Raw genomic sequence first — 17,445 nt, 5'->3', positions numbered from 1 at the left:
GAACCGCTGCTCTCACTCATCAAGATGGGCTATTTCTAGGGGAAATAAAGGAATGCAAATCTGTCGCTCCAAGGAAGATTTCAAAAGCAAATAAATTGTTTTGTCACATTCGTGAAGTTTAAAAAGTGTCCGCGAGTTACCTTGGTCGGCATAGAACGTCCCGGTGACAAGGACTGAGTATGTTAAGCGTCCGTTCGGGTGAAAAGGTGCGTCCCACCTCACGCGGGCTTCTCGGGACCCTTGTGTTTCGGCAGACACGGTCACTGTTCCTTCAGGAGGAGCTTCTAGAGTTCGATTTTCCACCTGCGAGTGTAAAAAGATTTATTTTTTGTTTGCAAATAAAATAAGTGCGAGCTCCACTCGGAGCGTCTTTTCTTCAAAGAATCTCTTTTGCTGTGAAGTAAACTATTCTGACAGAAGCATCTTGTATGAATACTTCATTTTGTCAGCAGGATCAAAGCGGACCTCGTGTTGTCTTCCTCCTGCTGTTCCAGCTCAGAATTTGAGCTCCTGACCGAGGCGCTTGCTGGTGACTGTTTTCAGAGTACGGGCATCAGCTCACACTGTGATGGTGCCTATGGGTGTGCGTATCCACAGACTCTTTCCAGGACTGCTTAAAAACAACTTTTAAGGGATTGCAAAAGAGAAGGAAATGCACAAGGTCTGTTTTCATAGGTTTCTGGCTGGAGCGGTTGGCTCCCGGGCTCTGGGAGAGCATCTTCGGCTGGCGGCTGGCCTGCCAGCGAGCATGCGCATGCGCGCGCGTGCACGCACACGTACACACACGCACAAGTACGTGCACGCGCACGCACACGCACAGACTTCAACGAGGGCTGTTGCTACCAGGTTCATAAACACGGTATCATGGCAGTCAAACGTCAAGAAATAAAGGTACCTAAGTGAGCCTATCCCTAAGGTTTAATTACAAAAAAAGCTGAAATTTTCATTAATAGAGTGTTAATGAACCTATGCAGAAAAGAGAAAAAGATGAAGGACTCTGAAAGAAGATGTAATTCCTAACCACACAGAGGCTAGGAAGATTTTAGTGGCTAAATGCATAAAATGACTAAGTGACCAGAGGATGGTCAAAGTGGAAAGAAAGCAGAATGGGGCTCACGATAGTTAGCATCTTCTAACAACTGGCTTAAATTTGTTCACTAATCACCACAAACTCCTAAGCATCCTTGTAAGTGTTTGACCTTTTAGGATGTATTGAATATGTTGATAATTTTGACCTTATTCTTAAAGCAGAGGCTCATGCCTCATCCCTAGAAGGTGATCAAACACGAAATCCTTAGGCAGGCAAATATTCTCAATTATGAAACCTTCATTTGTTAGGGCGAAGACACTTTCCCAATTATGAAAATAAATGTGAAAAAGACAGAGTGTAAATTTTTAATAAGTATGAGGTCACGACATGTTTTATTTTCATCTGAGAAAGGCTATGGGGTTCTTTAGATCTATAACTCCTCATTTTTTTTTTTTTTTAGTCTAATAACTATGTACCAAAAAATGATAAAGAAACTTGACTGGAAAAATATCAATTCATCATTTTAATATTTCATAACAATGCAATTGGTTCCATTATGTCTATGTATATAATTCAAATTATTGCATAGAAAATGATTTTAAAGCGTTCCAAATAAAATAAGATTCAAAAAGTTGAAGAATTAAGGGCAATTCCAGATAATTATATTAGTATGCTCAAATATCTGGTTAACTCAAATTGATATATTTTAAAAATTTCCTTCAGTAGCTGGAGAAATATCTCAGTTTTTACTCTACATGAAATTTGGCAGTTGTATTATTTTGCCTCAACTCGGTCTTTTATTAAAAAAAAAAATTACCTCCTTGTTTATCTATCTTGCCTTAAAAAGAATGTTAGGGAAAAGGTATTCTGGAAGGCTGGAAACCTCCCCTGACACAGAAAATAAATTGTTTTGAGAATAAATGTGCCATGAAAACATATAAACATTTTAATAAAATTTTCATCTTTAATAAAACTCTTATCATGTACCAGAAATCTTTGCATAAATATTTCACTGAAAATTTTACATCAATCCTGTTTAAAATGGACATTATTTTCCTTTTGTAAGAGTTGAAAAATCTAAGGCATAGTAGAATAAGTATGTTTGCCAATGAGGCACAAGGAATAATAGCAGGTTTAAGGTAGATTTCCCATTTAGGATTTTCTTGACAACTGCATATTGCCCTGAAGATTTAGATGTCTTATATAATAAATTTTTTTCCTTTGGAAAAAACAAATGTGAAAAGGTGATATGTGTATAGGTGTGTTTACGTGTACAAACATGCATCACCAAGAACCCAAAGCAGCTTTTTAACTATATCCCATGGAAGTGACCTATAGTTTCACATTTCATCCTTAAGAGGCTCCTTAGAGAATTGAATCCAATGAATGTTCCAAGGCCAGACACAGTCATAAAATTCCCAATCTTAGACTCTACCAGTGTTATCTAACATTAGCTAAGTGGAAAAAAACAAACAAAAGCAGAGTGATTATCCTATGGACATATTCAGTGCATCATATTATAATAACACAAAATGTGAAGGGTTTCTCTCTAATATAATTCACAATAGAATTGAAAGTAAGGATAGCTCTTAAAAAGTTATTCTCTGTTGCATTTTCTGTTAATTTTTCATTATTTCAAACACTTATAAAACTTCAATTACTGGATTAAATTTGGCAATGCATATTAGCATCATAAAATTAGGATCAAAGGCATTATAAATTGTTTTTAACACTGGAATTTCTTTAAAAGCCAAATACGTTGTATAAATTGAATGAGAACTGAACAAACCACAAAAAAAAAATCTTTTTTTCAGATGGGTACAGAGTGATTCTTACCAAATCACAAAAACAGGTAATAAACTGATAGGGGTAAAAACAGAACATACTGAGCTAATACTACATTAAAATGGTAAAAATGTGGAAAATATGTATGCATTTTTATTTTTAAAATACTCTATTTTATCAAACTTGTCCTTTTTACTGTTTTATCCACTTTATTATTTCAGCTTTTCATTTTTGAGGGTGAACCATACCACATTCAGGAACAGATCATATTTGTCACAGAGAAAACAGAGAATAGTATTTCCCTGCATGCATGAAAAAGATGTAAAATAAACAGGTTTCTCTTTCCAAAAACCAAGAATTATCATTAAAAATGTTGTTAGGCAAACAAAAAAATAGACTCACAAAAAATTTATTTTTCAATTTCTGCCAGCAAAAGATCTAAAAACAGAAATCATGAATTTTTTGTTTCAATGAAACGCTTGTTGTAACAGTGCCTTAGATAAAGAATACCCTTAAGGGATGTGTGTATCTGAATCTGGACTATCGTTCATGACTACGGTAGACATCCTGGCTGATTTAAAATATTCAGATATGTAATCTCTTAAGGGCATACTGTAATTGGTACAAAAATATTTTAGAAATCAATTGAAGTCTGTAGGTTTTAACTTCTTGGCAGCACAGAGTTGACTTGTTCTAAATAAAGACATTGTTGTTCAATCCCAGTGATTAGAGATGGATCATTGACTTGGGAAAAGCGTTTGCATACTGAGCACTGGATAAAGAAAAGTACCAAGGGGAGAAAATAACCATGCTTGATGTCAGGACGGAGTCTAGAATGTACGAGGCCATGGCAGAGCAGCTTTTACAATACAATTCTGTTTTCTCCCTTCCCGTCAGGGCACTGTGGCATTTGATTTCTTAAAGTTAACATCGCCTACTATCTTATCTGCACAAGACACAGATCAATAACCGTGTCCCCCTTGTTTCAAGTTGCCAGAACATCAAGAGACAGTGTGGGAGCCAATTTAGTAGCCAGAACCATGTGCTGTTTATATTTTTGAAAGAGTCTAGGTTTCAAGCTCATGTGAAGTGTTCTCGTGTTTCTTTGCTTTTTCTTTTGAATGGAGAAGAAGAGCTGGCCTCTTGCCATTCCTGCTTTTAAGAGTAAGTAATCGTCAGAGGGTCTGAGCTATAAAATACTTAATGGCAGTAAAGACTACAGCTCAGCTCCACCAAAAGATGATGTTAGCAGCTTGGAAAGCAACCAACCTCTGAAACGAAATGGAAGGTGTGATCAAAAATAAGGAAGCAAAAATGAAACTGTAGAGCTGTTTTCCAAGGTAATATTTATATAATACACTTTCCAGTGAAGACAGAGTGCATTAAAATGATAGAGCATTAGCAAACATTGCCAAAAAATATCTAAAAGTAATGAGCATTTCCCTTAAAAGAAGCAAAATCTAATTAAGAAAAATGTACAAAAATAAAATCTGATGTTTTGAAGCTAACGGATGTCATGCTGGTCTATGACAATTATGCACTATTGAGTTTTAAAAATTATATTAAAAAATAAAAAGCATGATTTGTCAGTCTTTTAACTGCTAATGAAATACACACCATAGATTTCTGAAATGTGGATATCAAAAGCATGCAGTTTTAAATACGGTTCTTATGAAACTGTATCACACTGATGATATAAATCTATTTTGTTCTATTAGATGAGACAAGTTCAAACTTCTGACTGACTGACATACTTTCTGGGCAGCTGTGTTTCCCTACTGTGGCAATCATGGACTTTCAATTGTTTTCACTTTTTAATCATAAACTTACTTAGCTGTTGAGCCCATTATTAGAATGAAAAACATCCACTTTAAATAAATATGTAACTAAACTAAACAAAATCGAATGTCCTTCTGCTAACCCGGCCAACTTACCTTGAAAAATTTCAGTGAAATACAGATTCTGTCCTTCACTAGACCTATGCACAGTCTTGAAATTTATGTTGAATATAAACTCTTACTAAGTCTTAAATAAAATTTTATAAAAAGAAAATCTCCCATCCTGCTTGAAAGCCTAGCTGTGCACAGAGTGAGTCACCACCATTTACTTCTTCCTTGATATTCACTGTCATCTGACATCAGATACATTCCCAGAATGTAAATGTGCATACTCACCAGTGGGCCCAGAGCACAACCTTTGGCCGTGCATGCTTGGACTCGGAAGGAATGTAAGCTCCAAGGAGCAAATCCATAAGCATGATAGCTGAGTTCTGAGGAATTGTGGATTAATATACCATCCAGATATAGTCCGTAGCTTGTGATAACACCTGGGAAGATAATAATGGACCTTTAGCATGACTACCAGACAAGAGCAAAGAATGTCTTCAGAAAGCAAGCGCTTCTTGATATGATTTCTAATTTCATGGAATTACTGAATCACAGTATCTGGTATTTTCCCCAGTCTAAACCCTGTCTCTTTCCACAGGATAAAACAGGCATTAAACCCCTAAATATCAAACTGTGAAGCTAATTAGTAGAGAGACAGAAATAGAACCCAAGAGCCCCAGTATGGGACTCTTCGTATCACATCATGTGAATAGCTATCATTTGTGTTCCAGATAAAACATGAATAAATTAAGTACACTTATAATTTGTATTGCATTCTAAAGTGATATCCTTAGTAGATGTGCTCTAGAAGTCAAATGACCATATTTGTTAGGGCATTATACATTACTCAGGATGTATCAGGCCCTGTTCTAAGCACCTGTTGTGTGTGAACTCCTTTTTAACCCTCTCCTAGCAGCACCACCAGAACAGAAGCGGTATCATTATGATCATTTCATAGATGAAGAAATTCAGGCAAGACAGAATAGGTAACTTGCTCCAAATCACATAGCTGGCCTGTGTCGGAGTCAGAATTTGAACCTAGGAGGTCTGACTCTAGAACCCATGTTCTCAACCACAATATTACATAACCTAACCATAAACACCTTAATACAAATCGCACAAAGCGCAGTCATGAGACACTCATGAATGGGTTAGAGAAACTGTGATTTACTGGTTTTAATGATCAACTAAATTTTATTTCAGAAGGAAGTTTATATGTCTTTTCATGAAATCAACTAGTAGAGATACGTGAAATTAAATAGTTGTTGAATATGGTCATTTGAATTATGTAGTCAAAATATTTTTATTAAAAGGAAGTTAGAGCTCTGTGTTCCCTGGAATTACGGAATCCCCAAACTGATCAAGCATTGAGAAATAAAACTTTGCTTACATACTAAATTAGAACTTCTTTCAAAGTGAAATTAATTTCACAGTGGCTGTTTAATTGCCTCTCTGTAGGATCCCCAAGGCAATCTTGACTCTTCCTTACCTGTGTATTTCTAGACTTAACACCATGCCTAAAACATAGTAGGTACTACATGTATATTGATTGAATGGATAAATTAATGAACACACAGCAGAATAAAGATATCAGCATCCAATCTAGAGGGAAAATGTAAGGCTATAGAAAAAAGAGATAACTCTCTACCTGAAGTATGAAAAGAGACTTGGTAAAAAGATGATATTCGAGAATAGCTCAGAGATAGATTTGGAGAAGGAACGAGTCTTGAAAGAGGCTCTAGCACACTCAAGGTTGTCAAGGAATTCAGCTGGCTTCCAAGAGGCCTGTCTCTTAGCCTAGGAACTCCAGATTTGGTCTCATTAATGTCTTGAAGGAAGATCAAACCTTCACCCATCATTGCATTAGGGATAGCATTCTTGGTGGGACCAAGGACATCAGGAGCTTTTTCCCGAGTGTCCCTTTCTCCTGGGAAGAAATCGCTCCCTTCCAGAATCTGCTCACAATGTTTGGCATCACCATCACCTGCAAATTTATAGAATGCTGCCCTCATTTTCAGGATATCCTTTACAAGACTGCTTTGGATTTAAAAATCAGTTCATAGCAAAACAAGTAGGGAGTGAGTTACTGCCATAAAGGTTACTCATCTAATAATATACCTTGTCAACCCATAGCCCAAGAGATTGCTGGAACGGCCTCCTAAAGCCCACATTACAGCCGAGGCTGTGGTTTTGAGGGTTCGTACATGATGCTGCACCTGATTTGAGCCAGGGGTCAGTATCTGATGCCAGCTTTTCTACAGTGAGAAATGTGGAAATGGGGATCAAGAGAAGGTAGGCAGAGTGTTTCCTCTTACTATTACACTTAATAACCTACATAAAATATGTTTGCATTCTCCAGCCACAAAGAGGAATACTTAGTTGTGGGCTGCAAGCAAGTTACCACTAAATAAGAAACAGAATATTACCTGGCAATTTGGGATCCTCATGCAACTAAATCAACAGGCAAAAAAGAAAAAAAAGTTACTGTGTGGAAGGAGAAATTGGCTTCCTGGGGCTGACACTAAGCGCACACACCCTTCAGTAATGAAGGTTTGGGTTACCTTACTAGGTCAAGATTCTGAAACAGATGAGCTGCTGGCTGAGGACAAAGGGAAGAGGTTATAAATGTCAATTGTGGCCTTAAACTAGTTACAGAAACGAGGATTGTAGGTGTTACTTCATGTTTTATTATTTTCATATTCCATAAAGATTTGTATAGAAAAATTTTCTCTTCTCCTTTTCCCTGCTGATTTGTATAAAAAAGTTAACGGGTATTAATTTTATCTTAGTTTTTATGTTGCAGGATTTCTAGGTCGGTCGTGTCTAAACTCAAGGGGGCATGAACCCAGATGGAATACAATGACAGAGGGTGAGAGCTTCTTCCTTGTATAAAGCAGAGTAGGGTGTTAGGCGGAAGCATGCAGTGATTGTTGCTGGTCATGGAAAGTAGTGGAAGCAAGAGGAGCATGCACGGGTGCTGAATAATCTGGTTATTCATCCAGTTCATCTGCCCACAGCCCCACATCCGCAGGTCTACAGTCTGCGCTGGGCTTGACAATCCATCCTCTCTATTTGCAGCCCTCTGACTTGCCGGCTTCCTCTTGGATTTCACCAGTAGGAGGCACTGCAAGCTGTGCAGAAACAGGAAGACAGAAAATGTCCAACTTGTAGCTCTAAGCGCTGAGGCTTTTGCTGACTGTTGAGAGGTCAGCAGAGGGACAAAGAAAGCAGCTGTGGCCTCAAGCAGTGTCGGCAGCAGAAATGCCTCTTCTGCATTTCCAGCTTCTTCAGTAGTGGATTCTAGGTGGCCCTTTAGCTTGGGCTGGGGCAGTACCTCCTGATGGTTCAAGCACCAAATCAGCAAATCCAGCAACTAGCAACAGCTGAGGCCGACTCAGAAGCCAAGGACCAGGGAAGTTAGCAGTGCTCTGACAATCACCATTTTTGTTTCTACAGCCCTTCCAACACATTTGTAATCAACTCCTTATATTAAACACAGTCTGTCTTAGAATCCTAGCACATTTTCTGTTTCACTAGTTAGATCTTGGTCAGTACATCCTTTAGGATTAAAGCTGTTTATATTTGAACGAGCTAATACTTTTTATTTATTTATTTTTTTGAGCTAGTGCTTTTTAAATAAAGCTACTACTTAGACTTATTTTCCTTGATGAGGATAACATTGTATAGCTTATCTTTTAAGAGCAGATCTATTTCCCTCATTTCCAAATTTTGGGGTAACAGTATTTTACTGTTATGTAGCCCTTTGGCTACACCAAAAAGGTACAACTGTCACCTTTCTCCTTTATTCTAGTATGACCGTCTCTGATAATTCTGAGAATACTTACAGAAAGTATTTGGTTTAATGCCATTTAATAATCAACACACAAAAGCACAGATGAATTAAAACCAAGAAATGAAAGATATACAATGTAAAACTAAATATTCACAAGAAATTTAAGAGAAGAAAAAATGGATAAAATCACAGTAATAATCATGATAAGAAATTATGATGTGCCAGGCCCTCAGCTAAGCAATCTTTTAATCCTCACCAAAAAAAAAAAAAAACTTATGTGCAAATAATGTGTTGGAGAAGCTCTTAAAGAAATTGTAAGACCCTCAAAATGCTATCTACTTGACCTGCTTTTCAACAATGACATAGAAAGTACCCAAATCAATATTTCCGTTTTCTTACATAATTGGGGAACAGAGAATTTCTTTTATGCTAGAATTATGTGCATAATATCTCATTTATCTGACATATTGGGAAATGACACATTTCATAGAAGTTAATTTTCTTTATAACTAAATCTCATTCCTTAAGTACAAACTTTTAAGAATTTTAACCATTTTTAGAGGAAATCTTTCCGGCAAGGACTCCACAGTACTCACCTATCTTCCCACATAGACTATAAGGAATATAATTGAATCATCTTGTGATGACTCAAACCATGCATTATGGACACCAAAGAGTATATTCTCTAATTCAGTATACCCTCAGGGACCAATGAGATCTAGGATACTTACCCAGCTTTTACCCTTCACATCCCTCAGTGGCTACACTTAATCCAACCTTATGTCTGCTTTTTGAGTTCTCCTTCTTCCCTCAGTGACAGTCTCTCAACAGTTTCTTCTTTGTTTTGTCTACCTGACTTAAGCAAGTCAACCCCTAGCAAGGAATGCTAAGAAACTAGATAACCGTGACATCTGGAACTAGGTATAAAGAAATAACAGACAGTTGCTAAGAGAAGGGCTTAGAGCAAGATGAGTGCATGGCAAATGAGCTGAGAATAAAATTAAATGAGATCTGTGACAGTTACTTCAACTGCTCAGAAACGTTTTAGTATGGAGGATGCATCTGAATGGAAAGGTGGGTGAAACTCAAGTCCAGCTTTCACACGGGTGAGCGCACACACACACACACTCATGTACACGTACCTACAGAGTAGCCCAGCATTCGGTAAGTAACCACTATTTGACAGCACTTGTGGGAAGAACTAAAAGATCAATTATAGATCTAAACTGTAGAATCCAAGTACACTGGGTAAGTGTGATCTAGCCTTTAAGTCATATTGGACTCTCTCCTCTCCTCTTCCTCCCCCACCATACATACCAAGTCCATCACCGAGTCACATAGACTGTACATTCCCAACTGATCTTCACCCATTACCATACTCATGGCCACCTTGTCCATTCTGCCATCATCTCATATCCGAGAATAATAGCCACCCTCGTGTTTTGATGCATTATTCATGTTTCCATACAATTCATTCTCTACACCACAGACAGAGGGCCGTTTTTCAAAATGCGTATCCAAAAATGCCACATGCAATCAGTGATCAGTCAGACCTTTGCTGAGTACTAGCAAGATGAGAGTTCCCCGTCCCAGGATCGGGAAGCTGGGGTCAATGTGAGCACATTGTGAAGCTGGAACAGACTCATGATGCTGATCTCTCTGGGTCTTCTGCCTCTAGCTCCAGGTCTCAACAGCTAGTCACCAGCTCTCAAGGTCAGGCCAAAGTGGGATGCCATCATGGTTTAGAGCTGGTGCCTACATCTGCCACAGAAAGGAGCCTGAGACAAGTCTAAGTGTTTCCTTTGATCTGGTTTGGGCAAGGCCATTAGCGATATAATCCATGTTAAGGACATATGGTCAAACTGCCTGGCAAATTGGTGGACAATAAGAGATATCATTTGAAAATAACAATCCATTTCTTACCAAGATAGGCAAGCAGATGTCATAACTTCTCACTAACAGACTTTTTAATGTAAATTAATTAGTATTATATAAAATATTGTGTAATTCAGTTCCAATAACATACATTTAGCAATTAAGTCTCAAATATGTATTAAGACAACAATTTTAATTGATCTCAGATTTCTAAAGTATATAACAAAAACTAATGAATTTCCAGTGCACATTTTAAGTGAAGCTTAAGGAGGCACTTTCCTTCTTTAAGTAGGAGTACAAGACATACATGAATAGGTTTGAAAAAAAGTTAAATGTAAAGTTCTAAAAATGCTGTGTGTTTTTGAAATTTTAAACACTTTATTATTAAAAAATGTACTGAACACTCATGTTGAGTCAGACAATAGGCAATATGCTTGATATTAATTATTTCCATTAACATTAACAACATCAAGAAGTAAGAAGTGTTATTTGCCTTGTTACTGAGTTAGGGGAACGGACTCTTAGGCTAAGCTATTTTCCAGGGTCACACAAATAAATATCAACTCCGGCTTGGAGCCTGGCAATCTCATCCCCCACTGCTCCTCTTCTTCATCTCCAGCCTAACTTTCTTTTCTACAGTAGGAATTCCGCTCAAATAAGCACTGACAAACCTGTTCTGGCCCTACAAGCAATTAAGTTGAGCATAACAAAAACTTAGTGTGTATCTACCGGAAGTCAATTCCTGAAAGCTACTATGCTTGGTACTTTGGGGAATAGAAACCATAAGAAATAATATCTGCCTTTATGGAAGTAAAAAAAGGGCTAAACACAGGTCTAATTAAACAATTGAAGAGCTAAATAAAAGCGATAAGCACCACAAAAATTTTATGCTCAACGAATGGTATAGACATACAAGAGCTTCTAGCAAGGGGCAATCACTCTGCCTTAAGTAAGTCCTGAAAGCTTTTTAGAGCAGCTGGGGTTTCTGTACAAAGCAGCTGGGTCTTCCATAAAAGGCAAAATGTGAAAAGGCCATGTCTCAGGAAGATGTTCCTTGTGGGGAAATGACATTTACCAATGCCTGGAAGCAAGAAAATGCAAGGTATAATAAAGACATCCAGAATAGATGCGTATTCTGTTGTGATGGTCGTAACTGGTGAAAGCCTAATAGAACATGAGCCTTCAAACAGATGTTCAGACCTTGAATGCCACACCAAGGGTTGTGGATTTTATGATGCACAGGAGAACTATGGATATTTTTGGTGTATTGACCAGGTCTTAAAATAAACATGGCATTTAGAAGAATTAATCTAGAGTCACAGTTGCAATAGACTGGAGTAGGGAAGACCACAGATGTAGGGAAAAGGGCAGCTGAAAATATCAAAAGGGAAAAAAATGTTTTTGAAAGCCTCCTTTTCCTGAATATACAGTAATGGGTTGTGATTGAGAGAGGGATGTGGGAATGCCATATTGCAGTGGTAGTATGGAATTCCAAGAGAAATAGCTTTAACAGTTTTATATATCTTCTCTTCTTTAATAAAATAAATTTATACTGCTAGAGCTGAGGTTAGGGTTAGAGTACAGCATCGTGTCGTAGGTCACTACGCAGGCAAGAGAAGGGTCTATCCACCTTAGAGAGGGTTTGTGAGGGCGGGTGCGAATGATTTCCAAAAGCCCACTACCAAAGAACTAACTTACCTTTGGTCTACTGGTTTCAAAGGGGACTGTGTTTCAATTGGGGGATTAAAAAAAAGTCACACCCCTGTTTTGCATCTTGACTGTATCAGTGTCAAAATCATAGTTGTGATCATGTAGGATAGTTTTGAAAGTATCCTGGGGGAGCTAGAAAGGGTCAATGAGATCTCTCTTCATGATTTCTTACAACTGCATGTGAATTTGTAACTATCTCAACATGTAATATTTCATTAAAATGCAAAACAAATACTGTTACATAGGAAAGTACGCAAAGTAAGAGGAGGCAAACGCTTGCAAGTCAAAGGACCTTTATGCTGAAAAATTAACAACAGTATTCATGTTTAAGATCAGATGCCACCAATCCTCAGGAAAAACTCTTGAAGGCAAAAAAAAAATTTCAGTTTCCCTTTACAGAGGAGAAAAACAAGTTGGAGAAAGACTGAATAACACAGTCAATGCCAGACAGAAAGTGTCGGAGCTATGCGTTGGTGTAACATGCAGAAACATTCAGGTTCAACAGTGCACACATTACACTCTCTAACTTCCATGCACCTATTTCTTCTATATTTTTTAAATTATGTGATAAAACATAACATAGAAAAATACATAAAATATGTTATATCTCAAAGACAAATGAAAAACTGGAAAGCCATGAACCATCACCAAGGTTAAAAAATAAAATATTGCTAGCACCCCACAAATTTTCAGCACCCCATGAACCTTCTATGTGCCCTCCCTCATTCCAGCTCTTTCTCTTCCTCACAGACAGCTGTGTTAACTTCTAACGAATGATTTGTTGCTTTTCTATTTAGGAATGCATTCATAAACAATATAATTAAGCTTGGTGAATTTTTAAATTTTATGCTAATAGAATCATATAATATATAGTTTGGGGGGGAGGCACATGGGTGCCTCTTGATCTCAGCTGGGGTCTTGATCTTGGGCTCATGGGTTTCGGCCCTGCACTATGCACCACGCTGGACGTGAAGCCTACTTGAAAAAAAGATATTTTTGCTTCTTTTCTTGTTCACCATAATAAGCATGAATCCTGTCTGTCTGGTTGAGGGTGATCACACTTCACTCATTTCCATTGCTGTATCGTATTCCTGCACAATACAATTCATTCATTTATTTGAATTGTTTCCTTGTTCTGTCTCTTACGTCCCTGTATCTGTTATCATTTTTGTACTCGTGTCCTGAGGCAGATGTGAAGTTTACTAGCACATAGGTCCTGGAGTGAAACTGTTGGAATATATTTAATTTTGCTAGACAACACCCATCCGTTTTTCAAAGTGCACCAATTCCCACAATGAGTCCTCATTGTTCCATATCCTCAAAAAGACCTTGTATAACTCACAGTTTTCAACTGTGCCAGTATTATATGTGGTAAAATGGTACCTTTTTTGGTATTATTTTTTATTTCCAGCTTATGAAAGAGGTTGAGCACATGTCCTTATGTTCATTAGCTATTTGCTTTTTGTTCTTTTGTGAAATGCTTTTTCAGATATTTCCCCAGTTTATTATTATTATTCTAACAACATCTAGAATATGTTATCATTGACAAAGTGTGTTGGAAAATAATAAATGAAGTAAAGAGTTTGGGTTTCATTTCTTCTAAGTTTAAGTTTATATATTTTAAAACATTTTAAAAATATAGATGACAGATGATCTTATATTAGTTTCAAGTATACAATGTAATGATATGACAGTTCTATACATTACCCAATGCTCACCATGGTAAGTGTAGCTACCATCTGTCACTATACAATGCTATTATGATTATTATTGGCTACATTCCCTCCCCAGTTTATTATTGATTCCTAAGAATACTTTAAGTATCCCAAATACTAGCCTTCTGACAGTTACGTGTGTTATAAATGTTATATCCCACTCTATGACTTATCTCTTTAGGTACTTTGTTCACAGCACATTTTGGTGAAAGAAGAGTTTGTAGTTTTATTCTCCCTTTTACCATTTTGAATTTACCTATTTGCCCAAAAGTCTCCTTTATATGATATTAAAATAGTTACCCCAACTTTCTTTTCTTCTCTTATCCTTTCTTTCCACAGTTTGGATTGCTTTTGTTTGAGAAGAAAGGGGTTGACAGCTAGTTCAGGGGTCTTTTTGTCAGTCTTCAGGACTCCTGAGGAACTACATGTTGGATGTATCCTCCCAGCAACACTAACTCAAGATAAATGAGAATCTATCTGAGGACTGTGGACCTGACCAAGCCTGACATCACTGTTGACATTGTTTATGAGTAAATGGTTAGCTGGTATTGATGAGAGCTGCGCCAAAGAATGGACACTAGTCAGGTACCAGGTAAACTTGGGGGGGATGGAAGAGCTGTGATTTCATCCAATGTCATTTGATTAAACTTTTAGAAAAAAGGAGGGAGAGCCCACGGCCTTTCTCTCATGACCACACACTTTTACAACTTAGGAAGCTCACATTTTCCAAACTTTTTTTTTCCTTATCAATAAAATGGGGGTCATATTCCTTGTCCTGGTGGCCTGACATAGTTAATGTGAAAATCAAATGAGTGAGCATATATGCAAGTACCTTAGGAATCAAGTGTGATGCATATAAGAGGAATGAACTTAGAGCTGTCCCTTCCTTCACATGTAAATTAAAGCCTTATTTGCTGTGAAAATCTTGCCTTAGACCATCTCTTTCTACGCTTACCTGTGTCATGTACTGCATATCTCTTGTAAAACAAACTGCCCATCTCTTGGAAGCACGTTGTAGACAGGTCTGTATTCCCTACTTGTATGCTATCTGTCATCACCCAGCAGTTTCCTATGTGTGTGCTATTTAAGATTCCTCTCTACCCCAATCAAGTCCAGAGAGCACAGTGTGGAAAAACAGAACAGGTACTTCCCAAGTGCTGTCAAATACTTTTTGAAAAAAGAAATCTGCTGGATTTAGTGGATTTGGTTTTCAGTAGTTATCTGATTCCTCAGTAAATACTTATGGAATACCTACTATGTGCCAGACATTGTGTTTCAAGCTGGAAATACCCAGAACAGTCCTGGTTCCTGCATTCATAAAACTTCCAATCTACGTGAGAAGGAGGACTAAGTGGATTACGTATTAAAAGAGAGCCAGATGGAAAAGAAGGAAAAATGGTAGTGGCTGAGAAGGCAGATGCTAACCTCATCTAGGTGGGTTAGGAAACTAAATTTTTCTGAGAAAATTTCCTCTTATATGCATCACACTTGATTCCTAAGGTACTTGCATATATGCTCACTCATTTGATTTTCACATTAACTATTCAGTTCAGTTTAAGATGAACTTGGCCCTTGGACCTACTTCATCAAAAGGAAAAATGTCACAAATCATTATCTGATTAATTACAATGAGTATTTCATAATAATTAATAGAAAGATTTCAGTGAGGTATCAATGAGTTGATTATTATTTAAAGAATTAAATATTACAGACATATTAGACAAAGAGTCTTCATCTAGAACTTCTGAACACCATTCTCCTTATTTGCTTTTAAAATGTCTAGAGTGTCAAAGTTTAACTAGATGGAATTTTTGTTTACTTATTTACTTTTGCTATTTCCAGAATACACTTTACATCTATCTCTAGACCCAGCCCCCGAATTCTGCGTGTTAAGTGTGGATTATACGAGATTTAAAAATCAGTTAAGGACTCAGCACAAACCTGATAGCAACTCAAACTCATTTACAAAGCTATGGGCAGAGTTACGGGAAAGACCGGGTGGTAATAATGCATTCCCAGCAGGTCCTAGATAGGACTCCTAGGAGACCATGCTAACGTAAGTTCAGTAGGATCCTGTAAACACCCTCAAATTTGCAAGGGAATGGATGAGAACAGATTTGGGAACCTGGACAAAGAGCTGGAGTTACAGGAAAGGGCCATTGGATGGGAGCTGTAGCTTTTGGAGGAGGGATACGGCTCTACCCTGGAGCCCAGAGCCGGGGTCGAAAGGGAACAAAGGCTTTAAATTCTGTGACTTCTTTCTTCTCCCACCCTCTGCTCTCTTTCTGCTGCTGCCACTGCCCAGGGACAAACCAAAAGGAAGCCAGAGAGAGATGGAGAGCAAGCTCATCGACACTCGGAGAGTAAAGGTCAGCCTTGTAGGGTACAGAGCTGAATGAAAGAGCAAAGAGTGGATCCAGAAAGTCTGAAAAATATATACATCTAACATAAAAAAATTATAGTAACACTTTATGTTGCACTGTTTCATCTTTTCTGTGCTTTTCTTTTGCTTACTCTCTTGTGCTAGTAATTGGTAAGCTAGCTAGAACAAAATGAAACAATAGAATGCTGTGTGGTAAAAGGGGATCAGGTTATTTAATCTAGTTCTATAAATCCAGTTCCACAGTGGATAATCCACAAAATGGATACTTAATTCCCATTGGCTCGCCAGGGTAAGCAGTTTCAAGTTTATCACCTTTTCTCTTTCCATAATGGTAGAATTTTTAAGGTGTTTAATTTTCACAGGGAAGCTGAAACATAATTGTCCATAAAGCACATCCACTGGGATATATATCTTTGTGCCTCTTCATCATGTTCTGTCAAATTGTGTTTCCTAAGGTGCTCAGTAGGTTGTCATCTATAACCAAGGAAATTCAATACAAGTACAATACGATGTAAATTTAATACAAGGTATCTCTATGTACACTGAAGAATTCTGTTTACTCTAAGAATTAAACAACAGTGCTTTAGTGTGTCATGAAAATAACATGTATAGTGAATATAGATACTCCAAACGTATTTGGGTTTTTTTTTTTTTTTCCAGTACAGCATGGCAATATGAATATCAATGGCAAGTTTTCCCCCAAGGTCCAGATGATGATTGAATGTGGCAGTTATCTCCCTGTGTGAATACTTGATCCTTCAATTAAAAAGGAAAAGAGAGAACAGCTTTCACATTGTGGAATAATGCCTTATTACTGTTAGGCTTTCCTAAAAATGGAATCAACGGAACCTAAAAAAGATTATGCTTGGGAAATTCTACCTGACAAACTGATTGGAGGTGTTTCATAAAAGTTACACAAGGTTTGCTCAAAACTGTCAAGCAGTTTTCCTAAGTGATTCACTGAATTCTATAATCCATTTCTCCTATTAAAACTGAGCATTTCCAGGAAAGAAAATAGAATCACCTTTTGGGTATTTAAAAATAAAGTTAGTTCAAAATAAAAAGTTTGAAAATAGTTATTCCTTCAAAACCACAGAAAAATCAGAACAGAAATCATAAGAATTTTGAATATTGTCAGTGAGATTGATGCATCAAACAAGTCAAAGCATCTAAAAAACTTTTTTCATGTGCCTAGATGAAATACTGAATTATGAGCTTTTCTACAAAATGTAGAGGCAGGGGCGCCTGGGTGGCTCAGTGGGTTAAAG

The 17,445-nt window shown here is 37.4% G+C and overlaps 1 protein-coding gene across 1 annotated transcript in view; it reads right to left on the bottom strand.

The window, feature by feature from the left end:
- USH2A (usherin) overlaps positions 1–17,445 on the bottom strand; it is a 689,941-nt gene that overhangs the window by 309,414 nt on the left and 363,082 nt on the right. The window contains exons 35-36 of the mRNA XM_044266844.1: positions 4,990–5,141; positions 141–303 (exon numbers count right to left, since the gene is read on the bottom strand). Coding sequence (XP_044122779.1) covers positions 141–303; positions 4,990–5,141 — 315 coding nt within the window. The remainder of the gene's footprint in view (positions 1–140; positions 304–4,989; positions 5,142–17,445) is intronic.

The sequence above is a fragment of the Neovison vison genome, chromosome 10, assembly GCF_020171115.1.
Source record: "Neovison vison isolate M4711 chromosome 10, ASM_NN_V1, whole genome shotgun sequence".
NCBI classification, from domain to species: Eukaryota; Metazoa; Chordata; class Mammalia; order Carnivora; family Mustelidae; genus Neogale; species Neogale vison.
Note: the sequence above shows the minus strand (reverse complement) of the source record. Positions and strands in the feature narration are given on the sequence as shown.